Here is a 25469-nt window from a genome sequence, read left to right as displayed (position 1 = left end):
TAATGGATCAGACATAGTATAGAGAAGCACCCCAGGTTTCACTTAGCAGTATAGCCAGTAATTATAAGTTTTCTGGTTTGAATGCTTTAATTTCCACTGTGGAAGGATTTGCTGAGGTGCTTAATGAATCATTTCTACATCTGCAGGTAAAAGTCATAATATTTTGAAATTTTATTTTTGTGGCTACCTATAATAATGCATGGCTGGCGTTTAGCATAGATTTAGGCTAAGACATTCATAATTGTGATTATTTACAACATATTGTAAGGAATCTGTGTGTGAAGATTTATTGGTTATTTTTAATGATTCATGGTGGGGAGTTGGGGGTATGTTGAGAACGTATTTGAACCCTAGGAATTTATAAGTAAGTTATATTCCCTGTTCCCAGATAGATTATATAGGTACTACTTCATTAATGATAGTTAAAACAATTTTTTTTAAGTGGTTGTAAAGACCCAAATGTAAAACACAAAATTAGAAAACTCCTAGAAGAGAACGTTGGAGAAAACCTGGATGACCTTGGGTGGGGCAGTGACTTTAGAGAAGATACCAAGGGTACAATCCATGAAAAACAGTTGATAGGCTGCACTTCATTAAAATTAAAAACTATGAAAAGCTGTCAAGAAAATAATGTAAGTCACAGACTGGGAGAAAATATTTGCAAAAGACACACCTAATAAAGGATTGTTATCTAAAATATAGGAAACTTTAAAACTCAGCAATAAGAAAACAATTTGATTTAAAAAATGCAAAAGACCTGAAGAGATACCTCACTGAAGAAGATACACAGATAGCAAGTAAGCATATAAAAAGATGTTGGACATCATATGTTATTAGGGAACTGCAAATTAGAACAATGACATACCCTTATATACTGAGTAGAATGGCCAATCTAAAACCCTGACAGCCCAAATGCTGGCAAGGATGTGGAGCAACAGAGAGTTGGATTTATTGTTGGTGGGAATGCATAATGGTACAGCCACTTTGGAATACAGTTGGTAGCTTCTTACATAGCTAAACATATACTCTTACCATATCAACCAATAATCACATTCCTTGATATTTACCCAAATAAATTAAAAACTTACGTCTACACAGAAACCTGCACAAGGATGTTTATAGCAGCTTTAATTGACAATAATTACCAAAATTTGGAAACAACCAAGATGTTCTCCAGTAGGTGAATGGATAAATAAATTATGTACATCCACACAGTGGAAAGTTGTTCAGCATGGAGAAGATACGAGCTACCAAGCCATGAAAAGACATACAAGACCCTTATATGCATATTACTCAGTGAAGCCAGTCTGAAAAGGCTACATACTGTATGATTTCAACTATGTGACATTCTGGGAAAGGCAAAACTCTGGAGACAGTAAGATCAGTGGTTTCCAGGGATAAGCAAGGAGGGAAGGATAAATAGGCAGAGCACAGAGGATCTTTAGGGCATTGACACTACTGTTTACGGTACTACAGTGTTGGATATATGTATAAAACCAAGAGTGAAACCTAATGTAAACTATGACCTTGGGTGATGATGTGTCCGTATGGGTTCATTATTATAACAAATGTATCACTGTGCCAGGGGACGTTCTTGAGTGGGGACAGAGAACTCTCTTTACTTTCTGCTCAGTTTTAGCATGAACCTAAAACTGCTGTAGAGTATAAAGTTTATTAATTTCCTTCTTTAAAAAAAAGTGGTTTTAGAACGATTTGGCTTTTCAAATATTTGAGTTCCTGTTTTGTGCTATGCGGGGTAATGCCTTTTTAGAGGTCATAGCCCAGTGGAAACATTCAGAATCTAATGGGCTCTTGGGAAATCTTGAAAAAATAGTGGTTCCTGTTCTGGGCATTGTGAGATTTCTGATTATCAGACCTGACTCTCATGCTTTCTATCCTGCAGTCTTTTAGAAGTATAGTTTGTCTGGGTAATACCTATATATTTGACAAAGTCATACTTCTTCAGAGAAGGAGATAGTCTAAGTTTTGTCCTTCATTGATGCTAGAAGATTGACGTTGAATAGAGAAATAAGTAAATAGAAATATAATTTGCAATTTAGAGAGGAGAGTTCTGTGTTCTTCTTAATACCAAATACCATGATTAAAGAATCAGAATTTCTTTTTTAAGGCATCTGAAAATTAGTGGTTTGGGTTCCAGACTTGTTGTTTATCTGATAAAGTAGTATATTATGCATTCTTTGATTTTTTTTTCTTCTTCTTTTTTTGGGGGAGGGGTCAAGGATAATTATGCTTGTTCATATTGGGTTTTGTGCATACTAAGAGGATTTTTAAAAATTTAATGTACTCTCTGAATAAGGAATATAGTCACATGGTTCAAAAATTAAAATAGTATAAAAAGTTTGCATTGAGCAGCCTGTTTCTACTCTGTCCTTGTTTCCTTTCCCACGGCTTCTGTAGATGACCACTCTGCTTGTTAATCTTTCAGTGCTTTTAAAAAAAGATTTATTTATTTATTTTTTTAGAGACAGAGAGAGCATGAGTGGGAGGGGCAGAGGGAGAGGGAGACAGAATCTCAAGCAGACTCTCCACTGAGCATGGAGCCTCACACCGGGGCTCCATCTCACGACCCCAAGATCACAGCCTGAACCAAAAGCAAAGGTTGGACAGTTTACTGACTGTGCCACCCAGAAACCCCTTTCAGTGCTTTTTAAGAAAGTAAATATAAGCAAATACATTGTTTTAGGAAGTTGTTTTTTGGTATGATTTATCATTCATAACTTGTTGCTTACTTAAAGAGCATGTCAGTACTTTTGTGAGGATAAGGATAAAAGTTGCAACCCCTTCCTCAGTATACCATCCTTTGGTGTGGCTGGTAAACAACCCTGAAATTACTTATGAACTCCTTAACTCGTCCTGAAAGGTAAATGGTTCAGGGGAGGCCAAAACCAAAATATTAGGTAACATTTATTGACAGCTTACTGTGTATTATGCTAAGTTTACCACAACTCTGAAAAAGCATGTACACTTAGCACTCCCATTTTATAGATAAGAAAATTGAGGCTCCAGAGAGGTTAAGAAACTTAGCCCATGTAATTAGCAGATATTAGTGATAGGATTCAAAGCTAAACTACTTTTTAAAATTATGAGCGTTTTTCAACATACAGAAGAGTAGAGAAACTAGTTTAATGAAATCCTTTGTACCCATCACTGAGATTCAGTAGTTGTTAAGATTTTACATTTGTTCGATCTATCCTTTTTTCTTAAGTATTTAAGTATTTAAAAAATTTTATTTATGAGACAGAGAGCGGGGGGTGGGGGCCGTGCAGGGAGGAGCAGAGGGAGAGGGACAGGCAGACTCCACACTGATCATGGAGCCCAACATGGGGCTTGATCTCAGAACCCTGAGATCGTGACCCGAGCAGAAACCAAGAGTTGGACGTTTAACCGACTGAACCACCCAGGTGCCCCTATTTCTTGAGTATTTTAAAACAAATCCTAGATAATCATGTTATTTTGCTCCTATGTACTAAAGTATACATCTCTAAAAAATATAGAAGCTTTCTTAAATAGTGACAGTGCCATTTATTACACTCCTCGAAATAGCTAGAATGATAAACAAGTTGGCCATGTGACCAAGACCATCAATACAGCCTAAAGAGCAGTCTTAGCAATTCGGTTATGGGGGGCCGTTCACAGGGACAGTGACTGACCCGCACTGAACTAGACAAAGGCTGTAGAGGCGTGTGGCAGCCAGAACTCTCCTGATAGTGAAATGCACCTTCTGCTGAGCCTCCAGTGCCCTTCTCTCTAACCACTAGTAGAATCTACATAAAAACTTAGATTTTTAAATTAATTCTTTTCTTAGAGCGTGGAGCTATGAATTTTACATAAATTGTGCGTTGATTTTTGATATGTGGTGGCATCGTTTCTGATGGATTCCTAGCATTGAACTTAAACTGTTTGTTTCAAGGTCTTTGACTTGCGTCAGTGTCACCGTCAGATGCAGCAGCAGGCGGCCACCGCGCAGGCCGCAGCCGCCGCGCAGGCAGCAGCCGTGGCGGGAAACATCCCCGGCCCCGGATCAGTAGGTGGAATAGCTCCAGCCATCAGTAAGTATGCTTTTGGTTTTTTGTCTTAAAGTGTAGTAGTTGGCATTCTATCTTGATTCACTCGGTTGATTAGTTACTTTAGGCAATAATAGAAAACTAAATTTTTTTTTTTACTGGGATAATAACATTTTTGAACTTTAAAAAACTTCTGTAATAGTTGCCCTTTGTCTAGGACCCCGTTTTCATTCTTTTTGTATCAAAAAGGGAATATGGGATAAAGGAGAAAGGGGGTTATTGTTGGATTATATTGATCAATCTCCCGTTTTTTCTGTTGATGCTTTTAATTCTTGCCTCACCAGCAAGGGTGGGTTGTAATCACTGACGTGCTTGGCTTTATTCTAGAAGGAAAGCATATTTCAATTTCAGAATTAGGTATCTCTCCACGTTTTTTTTAAGTATGCTAAGCATGGAGAGAAAACTAAGCGAGGGTGGTATTTTGATAACTTGTAGACTTTTTTTTAATTTTAGGGTAAAATTGAACTGTGTGCCAGGTTTCACACTGATGGGGAATTTTTTACTGCAGAGTTAAACTCCTGACTATAGACTTTTATGATGGAAACACGTGGCACCCATCTTCCACGTCTGAAGGCATAACTAGTGATTCATTCAACCCCTGTTCTTAACCTCTTCAGTGTGGTAAGCAAATCACACTGGCTAAGAAAGCTGCAGTGGCCCTGCAGGTTTCTCTACAGCACATGCAGACTCCTCCCCGTAGATTCACTGTGACATTGATGAGTGGAGATTGACTACATGACTGTATGTTCTGACTGGAAAATTAGCTGCAGAATCTCCTTTGTGACTTATGTTCAGGAGTTTACAGTGTAGAGGTAGATTAGACATACTCATTTAAAGAATTTGACTTTTTAAAAAATTTGAGCATCCAAACCATTAATTCACCAGTTTTGATGTTATAAACATGCTTTTACTAAAGAATCCAGAACAGTTATTAAATTTCTCATTCTTCTCTACTGCCCCCATTGAGTAATTGCACGGTATCTCTGACATTGTGAAATTGAGAGACAGACATCCTCTGGGTCATCTGAGAAGTCTTAGTGGAACCAGGACTGTTAACTGTCTCACTGTTACCCAGGTCTTACTTTGAACGAGGCTGTTCAGACAGACAGTAAGGTTCTTAGAACCAACCTGTGGACATGTGCTACCTCTTAAAAACAAGTCGTGGTTTTTTTTCCCTTCACCTCTCCTTCTAAAGAGAAAAATAGGTGGGGTGTTGGTGGATTGTGGTAACTTACTTTATAAATGCTGGTAGCTAGAAGACTCGTGTGGAATGTAAATTGTCTTAACCAAAAGTTTTCAGTCCTTGTTGATAAAGTGTAGATCTCCACGTACTTCTTGGCACTTTGACAGAGAAGTTGTATGCTGGGGAGCATGAAGTAAAGAAAGCTGGTCACTTTATTAATAAGGTGTAGGGAGGATGGAAGATACCAGCCTGTGTCCCTCTGACGTCTTCCAAATCTTCTCCGCTAGGTTTGTCGGCGGCTGCCGGCATTGGCGTTGATGACCTTCGTCGCTTGTGCATACTCAGGATGAGTTTCGTGAAAGGCTGGGGACCGGATTACCCAAGACAGAGCATCAAAGAAACGCCTTGCTGGATCGAGATTCACTTACACCGGGCCCTCCAGCTCTTAGATGAAGTGCTTCACACCATGCCTATTGCTGACCCACAGCCTTTAGACTGAGGTCTTTCACTGTTGGGGCCCTTAACATTGTCAGGATGGTGGACTCTAAAATACAATCCTGTTTATAATCTGAAGATATATTTCACTTTTGTTCTGCTTTATCTTTTCATAAAGGGTTGAAAAGTGTGTTTGCTGCCTTGCTCCTAGCAGACAGAAACTGGATTAAAACAATTTTTTTTTTCCTATTTAGAACTTTTCAGGCATGGCTCAGAGCTTGAAGATCAGGAAAAACACATTAAATCATCACCAGTTACGTATGAAGGAATCATTCCAGTGCTGGAAAATTTAGCCCTTTAAAATGTCTTAGAGCCTTTTATATGCAGAACATTGATACGTGTATTATTCTACAGGATAAATTCAATATTACTGATTTTTAAGGAGAGAAGTTCTCAAAGTTAATTCACCTATGTTATTTTGTGTGCGAGTTGTTATTGTTGAACATACTTTACTCCAAATATTGTGCCATTTGGGTGAGTTAATTTTACCAAGAGCAACTTCACTCTGTGTTTAAAAAATAAGATAGTAATGTATTATAACCTTTTATCCAAAATATTTTTTTGCAAGTTAAACTAGTGAAGACGATTTCAATTCAGATGGTCTTGCAACTTCAATTTTATTTTTGCCAAGGCAAAACACTAATCTGTGTGTATATTGAGAATTCCTTACAGTTACCCCACAAATAAATACCATTTAAAATTATATTTGTTATCCCTGTTGAATAACTATTTATCAAGAAATAATCTTTTGCCCTGTTTTACAGTTGATGTATTCTTCTATATTTCTAGGCACAAGGTTGGTCACTAAGAAGCCTAGAAAAGGAATTTCTTTCCTTCATGAATTCATAAGGGAAGGTTTTGTATTTTTAAAAACACTAAAAGCAGTGTCACTCCACCGAATATCTCACTGTTCTGCAAAGGTGGCAATGCTTAAACTGAGTATTTTGGAAACTGCTAAATTCTATGTTAAATACTGTGCAGAATAATGGAAACATTACAGTTCATAATAGGTAGTTTGGATATTTTTGTACTTGATTTGATGTGTGACTTTTTTTTCGTATACTGTTTAAATCATGTATGTTATGACATTGTTTAAAATTCAGTTTTTGTATCTTGGGGCAAGACTGCAAACTTTTTTATACCTTTTGGTTATTCTAAGCCCTTTGCCATCAATGATCATATCAATTGGCAGTGACTTTGTATAGAGAATTTACGTAGAAAAGTTGCAAATGTATTGACTGTACCACAGACACAATATGTATGCTTTTTACTTAGCTAGTAGCATAAATAAAACCGAATCTCAACATACAAAGTTGAATTCTAGGTTTGATTTTTAAAGTTTTGTTTTCTTTTGCACTTTTGAGTTCAACCTCAGAAGCAAGACACCTTCTACTAAATGACAGGCAGCAGCCAGTACTATCCGGCAGCTTTGGTTTCCCTCAGCTCTGCCAGGACTTCCCCATGGACATATGTATCAAGTGTAGCATTGGTTGTTTTTGTTTTTAGCTCTTATTTTACTGTAGCAAAATAGGCCTGATTGTCTACAAGATAAATAGGTTGTCTACAAGATAAATAGGTTGTCTACAGGATAAATAGTGTGAACCAAGGGTTATCTTTCAGATGCTTTTACTTTTTGCTTGGAAGGCCTTCTTAAGTGTAATAAGATTCTTTAAGGTGTGTTGCAAGTTTGAGATTTGAGAAACACTATGCATAATAGTCATCCTTCTGTCGACTCAAATGGGTAAGTCGTCTACGTCCCTGCTCAGAGAAGGTCTTGTTCATAAGACCATTCTGGAAACCACTGAGTTTGCTTATTGCTGTGATGTAAATATAGATCTTGATCCGAGCTACGTGTCTTTTGTTTTAAAATGATTTCTCTCCTGGCTCATTTGAACTCTTGAGTACTTACAGATACTTTTGTTGAAGACCTAATTTTAATCTATAAACGTTTGGCGATTTTAAGTTTTAGTGGCAAATTTTTTAAAAAAGATACCTTCATTCTCTAGAAGTTGCTGACTTTAGGTCTATTTTACTGTGAATGAAGAATAGGAGTGAAGGGAGAGATTTTTAAAAATTAAGATTATTTGATTAGGATCATTAGCATGCTATGATATCATCCATTGCCTCCTTTTCTCCTTTGAGGAAGGTTTCATGTTTAATCATCTGGGGAAAGTATGTGGAAAATATTTGCTAAGAAGTCTATCTTTGAAGCCAAGCCACCTGTCTTGGTTTCTTTCTGCTAAGAGCCATAATGTTACTACCCGTACGTAGGAATACTTCTAGTTATTAATTGCTTTATATTTGTACCTAGAGTCAGTCACATGCTTTTGAGAACACAGTTTTAAACAGTATTTCCATTTCTTAGAGGTAGTCATCTTTGATGAGTAAGACTCAAGAATCACTAGGTTTAACATTTTATGGCTACTTCAGGGTAGGATAGTTTCCGCAGTTCTCAGAATCTGATTATTGTGAAGATATGGTTCTGGGTAGATTTTCTCTAGCTATTTCATATCTCAAAATGTTGAATTTCATTGAAAGCTGAGTGAGAGTTGAACCAAGTACCTTTATAATCCAGTACGAGGCCATTCGACTTTGGTCCAGTGCCTTTCAGTGCGTTATCAAAGGGAATCCTTAATGGTGTTGCCTTTATTTTCCAGGGAGTAGATTGTTTTATGGGATATAGCCTATCTCATTTTTTATAGTATGCTACCCCTGGTATACAAAGATAATGATAATAAATCACTGCCATATAATCTTGTTTTTCTAGAAGCACGGCTCATTTGTATCGACCTACCCACTAAGTAGGTCTCCTATCCCATTCCTCCTGTAATCATCATAGGTTTACAGGCTGGGTGGTTAGCTTAAGGATTACCATACTCGAATTATCCCAGTAAACTGAAGACATATTAGCTGTGTTGTATTTCAAAGTTAAAAATCCATTTTTGTGGGGAAGGGTGCGGTGTAAAGGGGGATATTTGTAATAGAAATTTTGAAGGCAAAATAAAATGCTCTCTCTTCCAGATGATAGACATCTTACTTTAAAAGTTTATTACAGTTATCTTTTTGACTATGCCCATCTGGAGAAGGGAAATTTTACATTTTCCCATGGTGCTCCTTACGCATCTATGGAGGTGAAATATTTCTATTCCTGGTTTGGTGGTAACTGGTTAATAGTTACTATCTATTATGCAAAATTAGATTAGTTCAGATCTTTTTTAGAGCCTTTTGGAAGCAGCAGGTTTATTCTGAGTACAGGGCAAAATCCTTTTTGTTGATAGTTTTCTATAGTTTGCTCCCTTCATCGTTAAGTCATTTTACTGGCATTTTATTTTATGATAGCAGATTGGGAAGATGATGGATTTTAGGTTATTGAGGTAAATGAGTATGTGAAAGCAATTACCTGTAAAACCACCTAACAACTTTTAATAGATGGGGCTGGGCTAAGACTAGCAGACAATAATAACATGAAGAAATCCTTTTTTTTTTTTTTTCAGTTTTCAAAGCTCTTCATTACACTATTTCACTTGGTCTTTACAGTAACTCTCTGAGAAGGGTTTAGAGGGAAAGAAATGGCTTAATTTTTTTCTTTTCTTTCTAAAGGCTGACCTCATATTATCGCAGGTAGCTCTTTGTAAATAGTTGCTTAAATTCTTCTTTGCAAAGATTATAGAAGATGGGCTCTGAGACTCTTGTGCAAGGCTTTCCTTTTTTTTTTTTTTCCTGACAACTAGCTAATTTCTCCTAAGATGTATCAGGAAGGATGTATATGGTTAGTGGTTGCATTCATAGAAGCATCCTTGGCTCGGTCTTGTCCCTAGCACCTGTCCCAGTGCTGCTGCGTTGTGTATCTTGTTTATCTGCTGTCACTGTGGAATGGAATTTTCTGCATTATTCAGACTTGCCTTATTTAAGCAGTAAACCTTTTTTATTTTAGCCATTTTTTTTTCAGATAGAGTTATTTAATATGTATATCAGAGAACATACGAGGCATGTTTCTTTTGTGCCTAACTGTCTTTGTAGGTGTCTGGGGCTGCTAAGGTTTTGGCTTGATAAACTAAATGGTCGTAGACTGCTATGGTTTCGAATGTTTACTTTTTTTTTACACACATACCCTCCAGTATTCTCCCCTTCTGACAGACCACTTTGTGTGTACCTCCCCTTAGGAGTTTCTTCCTTTCTGATTCATTTTTCCAACTGCTTGGGCAAGAAAACCAGATAACTAGACTTATTAGAACTACCTTTAAAACACAAGGAGAAACTGGGACAGGTCCCAAGAAACTTTCCTGTAAAGTATTGAAAAGGCCTTCAGTGCTTTGGTGTCTGACATCGGTTTGACTGCTTAGAATGTTTCCTGATTCTTTGCTGAGTTTCAGGTAGTTGAGGTAGGGAGAAGTGGGTCATATTCATATTTTCCCCCTTTGAAAGATTTTGAAAGGTTTTGTTGCTTCCACCTCAGTGCTGCTCATACAAAAACTGGGGTCATAAGACTCACTAAATTAGCTTCAGTAGTCAGAGCAGTACTGTTGCCTAGAGGATACCAGCAAAAAAACCCAAACAACAACAAAAAATAAACTTGGGAAGTGAGAGGGTTATTTTTGTTTGCTTGGACATCCCCTTTGAGCCCTATCTTCTGGCTTTCCTCCTCTACAGATATTTTTGACCTATAGGTGCCTTTATGAGAATTGAGGGTCTGATATCCTGCCCCAAGGAATAGCTAAAGTAATTGCGGATGTTTTCAGGGATTTTAACATCAGACTTGAATGAATGAATGAACCTATTCCTCCCTCCCTCCCTCCCTTTTTCCTTCCTCCCTCTCTCCCTCCCTTCCTTCCTTCGTTCCTCTCTCCTTCCTCTCTCTCTCTCTCTCATAGGAAGGACCGAGGTGGAGACAATCATTTCTCTCTATTGATGTGGATAGTTTTCTCAGTAGATCTCAGAGCCCGTGTTCTTGTTCATCCTGAAACTAGTGGCTCTGGGTTGGCACCAGGTACGCTCTGGCTTGCATTGCACTCTGCCACTAATCTGATGTGTGACCTTGGGCAGGTCATTTACCTTATCTGGGCCTCAGTTGCCTCATCTGTAAAATGACGGAGTTGGATTAGATGTGTTCTTCCAGCTCTGAAATTTAAGTGACCTTGCCTACCTTGCAGCAGGTTTTGATTTCTTCCTTACTTTGGCTCTGCTGTTTGAGGGGGCTTTTTACTTATTTCCATGTTATTCAAATGAGATTAGGCTTGATATTTTATTACTATTCTCCTATGGACAAGAAGTTACATAATATGTCCTTGAGACTTAAATTTAACCAAAGGCCTAGCACCATCTTGGGGGCTGCAATAAATACTTAAAAAACAAAAAAAACAAACTGAGAGGAGGGGAAAAAACCTTCATTTTATTTTCCCATCATCTCTATTAAAGGTTTCTTAAGGCTCTTTTTGAGTCATGGCATTCCACCTTTTGGGTAGGTATGTGTGTGACACCATCCTCTTAAGTGCTGTGTGCTGGTAATTTTTTTTCCGACTAAAATGAATTGAAAACTTAACTGTAAATGCCTAATGATATTATAGGTCATTACTTCTGGTCTTTGGTTTCTCATCTCTTTCATGTTCAAAACAGGGAAATTCCTCTGAATCGCATTAGTTAAAATGGTTCATATGATAGAAGAAAACAATACCAGTGGTGATCATTCACTTTATTCTTGGCTCTTTTTAGGTCCATTTTGATTAGAAGACTTTTGGGTGGAGTGTTCTTTCAGAGTACTTTTCCAGCCTATTCTTAGATAAGTATAATTAATGAACTTGGCTTTTTCAAGGACCTTGAGATCTTTCCTTGGGAGTGGGTCAAGGCGGGGGGGTTGGGGAGTCCTGGTAGAGACCAGCTCTGTGCTAGCTGGAGAGGAAGGAATGAAACCAACTGCTGTTGCCATGGCTGCTTGTCATTGATAGAAGGACTCATGGGCTTGGATTGGTTAAAAGGCTAAACAGAGTTGAGAAACTTCCTCCAAGTATGGGGTTCTGGCCAATGCCTTGGGCATGTGACCTAAGGGAACAGCATGAATGCTTGTAGATGATGCAAACCTGGTGGGCTGTAGAGCCATTTGGAGGAAGTGACTGGGGGGTTGGGGACCGATTTGGTGGTGGTATTTCCCAATTCTGTCTCCTCCCCTAAAATCAGCATAATGCAGCTATGCCAAAACCCAGAGAAGAGCCACACTTAGCTTCTGCTTTTGGGAAAACTGGTCAGCTAAAGCTCCGGTAGTTCCTTTGTGGCTTTCTGTATACTTTTGCCTGGTTGAAGTCTGTGGCTAAAAAATAGTTGAACCTTTCCTGAGAACTCTGTAACAAAGTATGTTTTTGATTAAAAGAGAAAGCCAATTAAATCATTATGTGCTCATTCTTTTTCTTAAGCTTGTGGATGTCTTGAATCTGGAAAGAGTTCCTAATCACTTAGAGAATTCTCAGACTTGAGGACAACAGTTTCCTTCACTGCTTTGTGACCACTGAAATGGAAAATACAGCATTTGAGATATGACCATGGAAGAACAGTCCCCTTTCTTTTCTCATTTCTAAAAGGAAGACAGGGTAGAGAGATGGTGGTTGGAGAAGAGATGGATACTAAAGGATTATAAGAACCAAGATGCTTAAAGAGAGACAGACATTGAAAATTGGAGACCCTGCCATTGCCCATGTAAGAATTAAGGCTATTAGCCTTCTAGCTCCCTCTTCTCTGAATGGAGAATTGAGGTAGGGGGGATGAGGTCAGGTAAGGTGACTCTGGCCATGCTTTATAAGTTGCATGACCAAATCAGTTTTTTCTTTCTGATCTTGCTGACCTGAGTTCCAGAGGTATTTATTAGGCTGAGAGGCTTGTTCTCACCTGACCTAAAGTTTACAGTATTTTATTTTAGGCTAGAACTTGAAAGGGGTAGTGGCTTGGCATTCTTTGGGGAAATAAAAACATTTCTTTATGAAGCACTTAAGGATAAAGGGCAGTTGTATGTATTCATCTCTGCCCTTTGTTCTTGACCTCTAATTCTTTATGCTTTATTAATGTCCTGCCTCATCAAAACTCCCACAAATGGTATCCTCAAAACTCCAAATCCCCTTCAAACCCTTCCTACCCCCATCATCTCACTGTGGTAAATTGCAGTGCCTTTTCTATTCTGAAAGAGTAATTATTTTTGGTTCTGGCCATACTTTGGGGATGGCACCCACTTCTATATTTTGATGTAGTTCTGTTGAGCCACCACTTGGTCTCAGACAGATGGACAGAATGGGTTCAGAAGACCAGAGAATTTTTCTCCAGCAGATGTATCCTAAGAGAATGGCTAAAGGAAGTTCTCTAAACAGAAAGGAAATGACAAGAGAAAATGGAAGAAAGAAAAAACATGGTAAGCATAAATACAAATACAGTAGGCTTTCCTTTTCATCTTGAGTTTTCTAAATTTATATTTGATTGCTGAAGCAAAAATTATAACACTGCCTATGGTAGTTCTAAATATATAGAGAATATTTGAAACTACTAAAAAAGCAATATAGAGACACTCAAATACTATAGATAGGTAAAAATGGAATTACAAAAAAAGCTCAAGTAACTTACAATGAGGCAGGAAAAAAACAAGCAGAAAATAAAATGGCAGACTTAAGCTTTAACATATCAATAATTACATTAAGTGTAAATGGTCTAAATATACCAATTAAAAGACAGTTATTGGCAAGTTGGATTAAGAAACATGATCCAACTATAACTGTCCACAGGGAACACACCTCAATAATATAGTCATATGGGCAAGCTGAAAGAAAAACTATGGAAGATATATATCAGGTAAAAAAAGCAGTAGTGGCTATGTTAATATCAGATTTCAGAGCAAAAACAATAACAACAAAGCAGAGACAAAGGGACATTATATAATGATAAGACCAACCCATCAAGAAGATATAGTAATCCTTACTATGTGTACACCAAACCACAGAACTGCAAAATGTGTGAAGCAAAAAGTGATAGAACTGAAGAAATGAACATCCACAGCTGTAGTTGGGAACTTCAACATCTTAAACAATTAAACAAAAAACTAGATGTAAAATCGTCAAAGATACGGAAGCCACCCAACAACACCCCCAAATGCATATGCTTTCCAAGTGCAAACATAACCATATTCCAAGATAAATTATATCCTGGATAGACCCCAAACTCAACAAATTTTTAAAAATTGAAGTCATATATTCTCTGATCACAGTAGAATCAAACTAGGAATGAATAATAGAGAACAGGAAAATTGCCAAACACACAGAAACAACATACTTCTAAAAACAATCCATGGGTCAAAGGAGAAGCATCAAGGGAAATTAAAATAAAAACAAAGACAAAACCACATAAAACACTGAACTGAATGAAAAGTGAAAATAAAACATACTGATATTTACGAGATACAGCTAATACAATGCTGAAAGGGAAATTTATGACACTAAATGCAAATGTTGGAGAAGAGGAAAAATCTCAAATACAAGCTTCAACTTCAGACACCTAGAAAAACCCCAAATAAGCAAGTAAGCAGAAGGAAGGAAATAAAGAGCAGAAATCCATATAGTTGAAACAAAAACAATAGAGAATATCAATGAAACAAAGAGCTGGTTCTTTGGAAAGATTAGTAAAATCAACAAGCCTCTAGCAAGACTGACCAAAGAGAAGATATAAATTACCAGTATGGGGTATGGGATATCCCTTCCAGACTCTGGAGACATTAAAAGGATAGTAAGGGAATGATAAAACAACTTCATGTCCAAATTTGTCAAATTTCATGATTTTGACATCTAATTTTCAACAATTTGTTGAAAAACTTTCACAACTCACCTATTACGAAATAAATCATTTGTATAGCTCTCTAGCTATTAAGGAAATTGATTCATAATTATAAAATTCCCAAAAAGAGGGGCACCTGGCTGGCTCAGTTGGAAGAGCCTGTGACTCTTGATCTCAGTGTTGTGAGTTGGAACCCAACTTTGGGTGTAGATTACTAAAAAAATAAACTTAAAAAATCCCAAAAATGAAATTTCCAGTCCCAGTGGAGTCCCACTGGAGATACTACCAAAGAATTGTAATAATATATAATTACAACAATTATACCAACTACACAGTCTTTTCCAGAAAATAGAAGTGAACACTTTCTAATTCACTTTATGAAGCTAGTATTCTCCTGATAAAAAAACCAAAGACAATGCAAAATTCCCCCATGAATATACATACAAAGAGGTCCTTGACAAAATTTTAGCAAATAGAATTCAGCAACATATAAAACATACAGTGGTTGCCAGGGGCTGAGGAGGGGCTAGGCTGGTGACAGAGGGATCTTCATAGTGATGACGATGTGTATCCTGACTGTTGATGTGCGTGTGCTGGTACGGTACTGGACTATCGCTTAGCAAGGTGTTAGTGTGCGGGACTGCTCTGTATCTTTCTTACAGCTGCTTGTGACTCTATGCACTTGTTTCAAAAAAAACGTTTAACTTATGTCATTACTGAGTGTCCAACTCCAAGTTGGGCCTTTGGGCCCCAAATAGCTCTGTGGTGAGTGTGCACCCAGCAGCAGCAGCCTGCGGTTACTCCTGAGCAAAGGCAAGAGTGGTCTTGAGTGGTGGGTCATTTTCTGGAACCTGCAAAGTTCTCACGAGCAGCACATGGTCCTGAGAACCCTCAGGACTCCCTCTCCCTCAATCTCCGTCTCCACTTCTTAGATCCTCTTTTAACTGCTCCTCATCCGATGCTTAATACTATATTGTCCACTTAAAACATTTGTTTGGAAGGTAGATCTCAATGTTCAGTGTTCTTACCACAGTAAAATTTTAAAAAGAAAAAAAAAAAAACAAAATTGGGGGCGCCTGGGTGGCTCAGGTTGTGATCTCAGGGTCGAGCCCCATGTCAGGCTCAGTGTGGAGTCTGCTTGAGATCCTCTCTCCCTCCCTCTCCCTTTGCCCCTCCCCCTGTTCATCCTATAAGCAAATATTTTAAGTCCTTACTGTAACAACAACCTGAAAAAAATCATTACTGTAACATGTATAATGAAACCATCAGTTATCTTTTAAGAAATTTAAAAAGCAAAAGGAAGATCCTTTATTTTAATCTATACTTACTATTTCTGGTGACTTTCTTTTGTGTAGATTTGAGTTTCCATTTGGCGTATTTTCTTTGTGTCTCAAGAATTTCCTTAACATTCCTGACAGTGCAGGTCTTCTGGCAATACATTTTCTCAGTTTTTGAGAAAGTTTTGGCTTCATTCTTGAAAATTCCACTGGATAAAGAATTCTAGGCTGACAGTTTTTTTCTTTTAGCATGTTAAAGATTTTATTAGATTGTTTTGTGAGTAAAGATGAATGTGTGTGACCTGAAAGAACACGTCACGAAGAGAAGTAACACCTGGAGTTTAGGTCTATGAGCAGGGATCACTTTGCCAAAAACAAATAACCGAAAAATCTAGGGCTTGGGCAAGGCTTCCCTTTCAACTCCTGTGTTAGTGGTTGGAGCAGGAAACTCAGTCTCCATTGCCAAACTCAGAACATCCCTTCCAAAAACAGCTTTTCACCCAACCAGGGCTGCCTCCCTCTGGACCACGGGACCCAACCAGAGAAGCCACATCCCATTCTGTGTGCTAGGAACCCAGGAGTCCTGGGGGCTTCGCAGGAGGCCAGAGGCCAAAAGGAGGAGAGAACTGGACTTCTCGCCATGACTAGCACCTCACGGTTTTTGTCATACTCCGAAGTCTTACTGTAGCATGTACTTGGCATCTCAGCCAGTAAATGGGGTCACACTTCTACATTCCCACCTACTTGGAAATATTTCTGGGTTTTCTATGCAGTTTCATTGGCTTGCCTATTCCTGTATTATTACCGTGCTATTTCAATTCCTATAGATTTATAATTTAATGCATGTGATTTAATATATAGTATATTAATATACAATGACATATTTAGAATCTCTGAATATATAATAATCTATTTTAAATCTTGTAGGGCTAGTGCATTCTTATTGTAAAAAAATCCCAATACACATAGAGCACAATAACAGAAATTTCTTTACTATTCACATCCCACTTCATTTTTCCCCCTAAAGCTAACTAACCTTTCAAAATGTTTTATATTCTTCTATCTTTCTAATGTTTTCTCATTGTATATTTATACACACGTACAGTTTATTTTCTGCTCACACCAGTGAACTTACATGACAACATTTTATTAGCTGCAAGATGCCATCCATAATAATATACACACATACTACCAAGAAGAGAATATGCTGCCAGGTAAACCATGACATACGCTTTCTCTTCACTTATAATTTTTATTTGACATTTATTGGAAGAGTTTAGACTTACTTACACAAAGTGGTTCTTTTTTGTATTATATCTCAAGTCCATACATTAGATGGAAACATAAGTTGGCTCAGGTGTTTGCTAAAATTTCTGAATGTTCAGAATCCGACTCTTCTGAATGTCTTCTGACCCTCGTTGCCTGTGACCGTGTCCTTCCGTGTGCCATCAAGAGTCCTGTGGTCAACATTTCTTAAAAGATTACTTTGCTGCTCTCTCAGGGAGTTTCTTCCAGGTTGCAGTTGCTGATGCTAGCACTTTCTGGATTTCCCAGGAGTTAACAGAAGCTGTTAGGTGAGAGGACTCCTGTTCCCTCGTCAGATGGTCCTTCAATGGTTTTGTTAACTCAAATCTTTAGGGTTCACATGTGCTCAGGCAACAGAGTTGTATCTCGGCTGGCACTGAGCCAATAGCACTTCAAAGAAGCCATTCGTTGTAAGGTGACTTCTGATTTTCAGAGGGGTTGAAATGTGTTAAGATGTATGTCTCAGAGTCAATTGATAAAATATGTCCGTATTTTTCTGTAACTTCCTTTTCTTACCTAATGATATGTACAGGTGATCTCATGTTCGTTCACGCCGACCTGCCTAAGATTTTACAGGAAAAGCTGCGGTATTCCGCAGTGTGGACGTACCACAATTTATCTAACCGCCGATCTGTTATGGATATCTGTCTTGTTTCTAAATATTATGAATGCTACAATAATTATTCACCCTGAATATTTCTCTAGGATGGAGATTCAGAAGTAAAATAGTTGGATTGAAGGAGTCTGCCCATTTAAAAGTCTGAATTGTCCCCCAGAAGGCCTTATCATCAACCGTGTCTGAGAGTGGCCGTGTCCCTCAGCCTTGCCCCACAAGGGACATTATCAACTTAAACCTGCGCCAATTACATCGGATGAAGAGTGATGTCTTGCTGTGATTTTACTTTGGTTTTCCCTGATTACTAGTGAGATGATAAGCTTTTGTGTGTTTATGGTCCACTTCCATTTTTGGTGAATGGCCTGTTCCTAATCTAGTTGTTTGTAGTTTAAAAAATTATCAGTACAAGCCTTTATATAGTCTGGACCTGGATATTTATCCTTTGCCTGTTATATATGTAAATGATTTCTTCCAGGCTGACCCTTCCTTTTAGTTGTGTTATTGGTAGCAATGTTTAATAGAAAATTTGAAATGATGGAGTCAGATCTCTCAGAAATTTTCTTTACAAGCTTCTGTGTTTTATTTTATTTTTTAAAGATTTTATTTATTTATGTGACAGAGAGACAGCCAGCGAGAGAGGGAACACAAGCAGGGGGAGTGGGAGAGGAAGAAGCAGGCTCCCAGCGGAGGAGCCCGATGTGGGACTCGATCCCGGAACGCCGGGATCACGCCCTGAGCCGAAGGCAGACGCTTAACGACTGCGCTACCCAGGCGCCCAAAGCTTCTGTGTTTTATGTTTTGCTTAGGAAAGCCTTCCCCACTCAATGATTATACAAATATTCTTTTTCTGTCTTGTAACATTGTAGTATTTCACAGGTTGTATGGTTATTAATTTCAGTCATTTAATTCAGTTGTGATTTATATAAATTGTGAGGTTTAGAAGCCAAACTTCCATTTTTTCCAAAGGAATACCTAATTGAGTCAACACTATTAAATAAACCATTTGGTCACTGATTTATGTTTTGGAATGCCTCCTTTATCATGAGCAAACTTTCATATATGTGTGTTTCGTTCTGGGCCCATTATTGCATTCCATCGATCTGACTGATCGATCTGTATCCTTGAGCCAATACCAGGAAAGTTCTTCTGGCTTTAAAATATGCTTTAATGCTTCCTAGGGTAAATTTCCCCTCATTGCTTTTCTTTTTCCATTTGTAGGAGAAGGTGTGTCCAGTCATTAAAGAGTTGACAACCTGGGTTCGTTTTCTACTGCTGTGTAACAAATTACCATACACAGAACAGATTAAACAACTCCCATTTGTTCCCTCCCAGTTTCCATGGTTAGGGAGGCTGGCACATTTTATCTGGTTTCTCATGAGGCTGAAATCAGTGTGTCGTCCTCAGCTGAAGGCTCTGACTAGGGGAACACCTGCATCAAAACTTCCTCACATTGTTGGCAGAATTCATTTCCCTAGGGGTGGAGGACCGAGGTGTCCATGGTCTTGCTAGCTGTTGGCTGGGGACTGCTCCTAGGGGACCCCGGGGCTGCGCTCAGGTCTGCCAGGCAGCCCCTCCATGTCAGCCATGGAGGGCTTTCCTCGAGTCAAACCCCTCACACTTTGAGCTCTTGGACTTCCCCTTCTGTGACCAGCCGAAGGAAACTGTTTTTAAAGCGCTCATACACTTCGGACAGGCCCACGCAGATAATCGCCCTATTTTAAGGTCAGCTGTGTCATATAACGTCACCTCATCACAGGCATGAAACCAGCATCTTCACGGTTCTGGGGATTATTCAGGGAAGGTACGCCTGGGGTGCAGGAAATCTTGGGATCCACCTTACCGTTCTGCTTATCACATCACCTGCAAAGGAGAGACCTTTCACATTGGTTAGGAGGTAATTTCGGAGCCCTGTTCTGTGCTAGGCATGGGTGGGGTGCGTGCGTGTAGAGGACCTCCGAAGAAGCCCAGGTGTAGCTTCTACAAGGAGCTCATAGTCTGATAGGGTTGGCAGTTAAAGGAAGCTGGGCGCACGTGACTTCCCGGATGTCTTCTGTTTTCCAAGTGAGCATCTCCAGCAACCTCAGTTATTGCTTCTAGGAAACAGCCTCTAGACTTCTCTCCATCACTTCTCTCCTGCTGAGCAGGAGCAGAGGGAGCGGGGCAAAGACATAAATTTGCTTCAGGCCAAAGCAGTGTGTAGTCAGAGCCTTAAGTGAAGGTCAACCAGGGTCACCGGTCTTCTGCAAAGGAAGCTGGAGGATCAGGGAAAGCTTCCTGAAGGAGGAGGATTTTGAACTTGGCCTTGAAGATCAGGAAGAATTTCAACAGGGAGAGCTGGACACAGGAAGGGTGATTCCAGGAATGACATGGCAAAGGCATGGATGTGGAAGCCTGTGGGCATTGCCTGGAAGGGCAAGCAGCAGTGTGCAGCCTCCCCCTGCCCCCCGACCCCCCGAGCAAGTGTGAGGAGGAGCAGTGGCCGGAGCGCAGAGTTGGGTCTGGACTATGACAAGGCAGCGTTCAGACTTCGGTGGGGACGCCCGGTCATTGGGACTTTGTGACACTAGAATGATTTTTGCCACTGCCTGGGAGGGAGAGGCTTTATTCCAAGTTAATATTCCACGTTAACACCTAACATGAAAGAAAGAGAGAAACAGGCACCACCAAGACCACAAAAGTATCCCTGATGAACTAATAAAAAGGGACGGGAGTCACAGCTGTAACAGTCCGTCTTTGCAGCGTGGAGCCAGCACCGCCTTGTAAATGCTGCCGGCCTTATGCGGGCCGCGACGAACCACGCCCTGAGAGCTGCGGTTTGAACTGAGACCACAAGCAAAGCGCCACTTGTTATGGGTTGAATTGTGTCCCCCCAAAAAGATATGCTGAAGGTCTAACTCCTGGTCCCTGTGATTGTGACCTTACTTGGAAATAGGGTCTTTGCAGATGTAATCGAGTTAAGACAAGGTCATTGGGATGGGCCGTCAGCCGACAGGACCGGTGTCCTTACGGGTAGGAGAAACAGGCTGACACGTGGGGAGGGGGCCACAGCAGGATGGAGGCAGAGCCCCGAGAGACTGGTCTGTAAGCCGAGGAATGCCGTCCCCGGCCACCCCAAGAGGCTGCAAGAGGCAAGGAAGAAGCGTTCTCCCCTCCAGGGTTCAGAGGGAGCATGGCTGTGCCCACACCTGGATTCTGCACACCTGTGGAACAGTAAGGTTCTGCTGCTTGCTTCTGGTCCGGCACTGTGAGAAAATAAGCTCCTGCTGCTCTAAGCCACCTTGCTTGTGCTGCTTTGTGACTGCAGCTGTAGGGAATCACTACCACATTCACCGTTCATCCTTCAAACGTCGCGTGTGCCCACGGAGCTAGGCTTTGTGCGGGGGGCTTCAGGCCAGCTCTCCGCGGGGTGAGATGCTGGCAGCACGGGTCACAGTGTCCCGAAGGGAGCCCCCTGAGAACCAGAGCCTCAGTCGGGAAAGCCACATGGGGCACGTGGAGCGGGGTGGCCGTGACTCTGTGAAATCACCCAGGACAAGGCTGGAGCAGCGGGACTTTGCTGGAGTCCTGGAGGTGCCATTCCACGGTCGGCTGAGGTCCAGCAGAAAGGGGTGCTCAGGCGGGAGGGGGAGTAATGCGCAAACTCCCCCGAGAGTGAGAACACCTCTGCAGACGTCTCAGCATGGGCCCATAAGTCCGCAGCTGGCAGTCCCTGGAGCCTGTCTGTCCTAGTCCAGGGTCTTGGCACCTGTCAGGCCCGAGGTTACTCATTATTACACCTTCAGCAACTTCTGGGACTTCTTTAAGTTCCAGTTTCTTTACCTGGACAACATTGACAGGCATAGTGGACATCTTAGGTTTGATGTGGGGATAAAAGGAGAACAATGTATGTAAAAGTAGGTAACAATGTGCCTGGTGCTAGGACGCGGTCAATACAGTTCAGCTGCCACCCCCACCCCCACCAGAAGACTCATAATGCATGTTTGGGGGGGGGCGCCCTTTACCTTTTGCTGTACAGACCTGACTATCATATCAATGTGCCCACTGGAGGAGGGCTGTTTTGAGCTCCTCATCTGGGGATGAGTGCCCGCCTCCCCTCACCCATGCAGGTCTGCCATCTGGGACATGTCCTGGGAGCCCCTGATCTGGCCGCTGGGAGGGCTGATGCTCCGAGCTTTGGGGACCAGCGGTCGGATTTCAGGTGACAGCATGAAGCAGAGGACCTCTCGGTCCCCTGGTTGGGAGGGGCTGTTCCTCTGCACCGGCTCTAAATTCCCCAGATCTGCCAGGCGAAGGCGCAGGCAGGAGCGGTGTTCACCGGGGAGACCAGGGGGGTATCCTGGGTGGACAGGTATCCCGGGTGGGGGGAGACTGGAGTCAGAGGTGTGGCCTGCGGGACCCTGGCACCGAGCCGGCTTGTCCCCACGAAGGGCGGAGGAACCGGGGCGAGCGGCCGGGGGCGAACTGGCAGGGGACGAAGGAGCGCGGTCCCAGGGCGGGCAGCGGCCGGGAGCGGAGGGGATGAGCGCGGGGCCCACCCCCGAGCAGGTAGAAGAGGCGGGAGGAGTCTGTCCGAGCCGTCCGCTTCCTGCGACGACCAGCAGGTGTCGCCATTGCCCCGCGAAGGCGGCGGGAGCGTCCGTCCTCTGAGGCTCCTCCCTCCCTCCTTTCCCTGAACCTCCGGAGTTAGACTTGGTCCTGCAAAGCTGACACTCCGGTCCGAGCCTTGAGTCACTCGCCGTAGTACCGAAGCCCGACGGCGGAGGCCTGCGCAGAGTGAACCGGGCCGCCGCCTGCAGACACACGGGCGGGGCCCACCTGCTGCCCCCTGAGGCCTGGGAACCAGACTGACCTGACGTTCCTGACGCCTAGATTTCTGCCTTTTAAGGATGTTTGATTCGATGCTGCAAGGACTCCTGGGAGATGACCTGTGTGACAGCGGTCGTTTTAGTCCACAAGCGCCTCAGAGGAACTAAGCCAGGTCCTTACTTGCCGACGATCTGGAAGTTGGCGGAGTGAGCTCTGCTCAGGTCAGGGGCCCCTCGCTGGGACTGTCCGGCTTGGAGGCCTGCAGGCTTCCTGAGCGCCTCTCTTCCTGGGGCCCAGCGGGGCTCCCGGGGGTCAGAAGCTTCCTCTCCAAGCTAGTGGGGTGGGTTTCAGAGCATCGGAAGGGAAGTCGTTACCCCCCACCCCCACCCAGGCTCAGCTCCCCAAAGAGCCCCTGAGGCTGAAGGGCTGCGGGAGCGCCCCGAGCACGGGGAGCCGCAGGCCGGAGAGGAAACTGGACAGCCAGGCCCAGGCGCAGGAAAACGGCAGCAACGGCCGACGTTTAGGAAGCACTTACGCAGGCCACGCACCGTGGTAAGCACATTATCTGTAATGACTGCAGTGACCGTCCCGGCTGGTGGCCCCCGACAGGCGGGCATTTGAGGGGTGCGCACCACGTGGTGGAGGCGATGTGGGGCAGAGGTGGCACTGAAGGGGCTGGTCAGCGGTGGCCTGAAACCCCACAACAGTCCCACAGCTGTGAACAGTGTGAGAGAGTCTCTCACCAGAGAGGTGAGGACGCGGCACAAGCCTGGGTGTCAAGTCTGTCCCGCCCCGGGCAGGGCGGCCCTGCAGTCACTTCCTTCCAGGCAGGGAGCCCTGGTTCCACAGGGATGGCCTCTGATGCCCCAGGAGGAAGGAGATCATCAGACACCTTCCAGCGCCTGAAGGTAGGGGTGAGGAGCAGGGCAGAGGGCAGGTGGGGGGGGGGTGTCAGGCCTCGGGCACAGCTGCCTCTGCGGGGAGAGCTCAGCCCTGCCTCCAGGCTGCCCCAGGCCCCTGAGCCCTCACAGGGCCCTTCTGGGTAGGCAAATAGCTGTTGGGTACATGGCCCCTGGAGAATGATGTGCTCCCACCAGCCAGGGCGCAGGAACCTTCGGTAGGTTACTGTTGCAACCCCCAGCCCCCCAGTCAATTGCCAGCTCCAAGGCGAGGTGAGGACTGGGGTCTTGTCTCGCGCTCCCTGGCGGCATGACCCTCTCCCAGGATGCTCGGTGGACAGTGGCCGCAGCTCCCCGTCAGCCAGGGGTCACGGGGGTCAACGACCAACACGCCATCTGTACCCACACGCCGTTCTGTTCTTCACTTTTCATTACATGAGCAAAGCAACACTTTCTTATAAAATAGGCTTAGTGTGAGACCCTTTGTCCAACTGCAGGCTCACGTCGGTGTTCTGAGACGTTTACGGGAGCCTAAACTACGGTGTTCCATAGGTTCAGTGTAGTCAATGCATTTCCAACTTCAGGATTTTCAACTTACAGTGGGTTTATCAGGATGTGACCCCATCGCAAGTCAAGGATCAGCTGCCGATGATTATTACATCTGGGCGAGAAAAGACCGAAGAGAATGGTTCAGGTCAGATGCAGGAGGGTTTCCTTTGGAGGGAGCCTTACAGAGGGGGGGCCCAGGGCTCAGCAGCGCTCACCAGCAACAACTCCCAAGCCCCGCGGCTCAGGGCTGATCCTAGCTCTTCCTTTTACGGCCTGGCCTTCCTTCTTCTGAGCCTCGGTTCCTCATCTGTAGAATGGGGATATTCACAGTCCTCATAGGACTGTGTAAGGATTCAATGAATTTGTGTATTGGGGTGGGAGTGCTGGTTATGGGCGCCGACCTACCCGCCGCCACCCCACACAGCTGAAAATCTGAGTATGACTTTTGACTCCCCCAAAACTTAACTACTAATAGCCTGTTGTTGACCCGAAGCCTTAGTGAAAACAGAAACTGTCGATGAACACATAGTTGTATGTTCCGTGTACTGTATACCGTATTCTTACAAGAAAGGAAGCTAGAGAAAAGAAAATGTTATTAAGAAAATCATAAGAGAAAAATACATTTACAGTACTGTATTTATTAAACACACACACACACACACACACACACACACACACACACCCCAAAACCCTGTGTAGAGCAGGACCCGCACTGTTCAAACTCATATTGCTCAAGGGTCAATGGTATTATTTTTTCTTCCAAGTGAGAACTTAGAGAACTAGTGACTATGAGCAGGGAGGGCCGGTGGGGACATCCGGCCTAGTCATTTCTCCTGCAGGTGAGGGACCAACAGCCCAGAGAGCTGCTCTCCCCGCTAGCACCCGGGCCTTGCGCCCAGCACCTGCCGGCTCCTCTCTCTGCCAGGTTGCAGCCAAGTCAGGACTGTTGGCGCCGCGCTCCGCGGAATCCGGGTCTTACCATAGCGCAGCACCTGCGAGGGCGGGGGGCGCCCCATGGCCTTTCTGTGCCTCACTCGGGGTGCCAGGCACAGACAATCCAACCCAAAAGAGTGAAGCCAACAACCGCACAAAGGCGACTGTTCATGTCACTGGCAAGTCCGGGGTGCTTTTCAGGGGCAGGTGATTCCCTCGGGACACGCCGTCTCTCCGTGGTGCTTCCTCGGGTGGGGGTGGGGCTTGCTTCCCAGGTAGGCTCCCCTCAGGGGGGGTAAGGGCAGCCACTAGCAACTACAAGCTTGTGCCGTCTTGCTGTTTTAGAAGGTGGGTTTATGATTCAGATAAGCCGAGGCCAACCAATCAGGAGACGATTGCCATTGAAAAGATCGTTTGTTACTCACGTTTCCCTAGAGATGGCTCACCACGTCCAGCGGGGCCCTGCAGGGTAGGAAGCAGAGCGGGGCAGGGGGAAAACCGGGGCAGGAGCCTTTGCTACGGTTT

At 42.9% G+C, this 25469-nt stretch overlaps 1 protein-coding gene across 5 annotated transcripts in view; it reads left to right on the top strand.

The window, feature by feature from the left end:
* SMAD4 (SMAD family member 4) overlaps positions 1-12139 on the top strand; it is a 99813-nt gene extending 87674 nt beyond the window's left edge. For 4 of the 5 annotated variants that reach the window (XM_026496331.4, XM_026496330.4, XM_026496332.4 and 1 more), the window contains 2 exons: positions 3932-4070; positions 5556-12139. In XM_026496331.4, the coding sequence (XP_026352116.1) occupies positions 3932-4070; positions 5556-5767 (351 nt within the window). In that variant the 3' untranslated portion in view covers positions 5768-12139. Of the gene's footprint in view, positions 1-3931; positions 4071-4593; positions 4707-5555 lie in introns of those variants that run through there. The other variant, XM_048218434.2, reaches the window with a different exon arrangement.
* Positions 12140-25469: the final 13330 nt, after the last annotated feature.

Source organism: Ursus arctos, unplaced genomic scaffold, assembly GCF_023065955.2.
Source record: "Ursus arctos isolate Adak ecotype North America unplaced genomic scaffold, UrsArc2.0 scaffold_17, whole genome shotgun sequence".
NCBI classification, from domain to species: Eukaryota; Metazoa; Chordata; class Mammalia; order Carnivora; family Ursidae; genus Ursus; species Ursus arctos.
The sequence above is the reverse complement of the archived record's forward strand: the minus strand, read 5'-3'. Positions and strand labels throughout refer to the sequence as shown.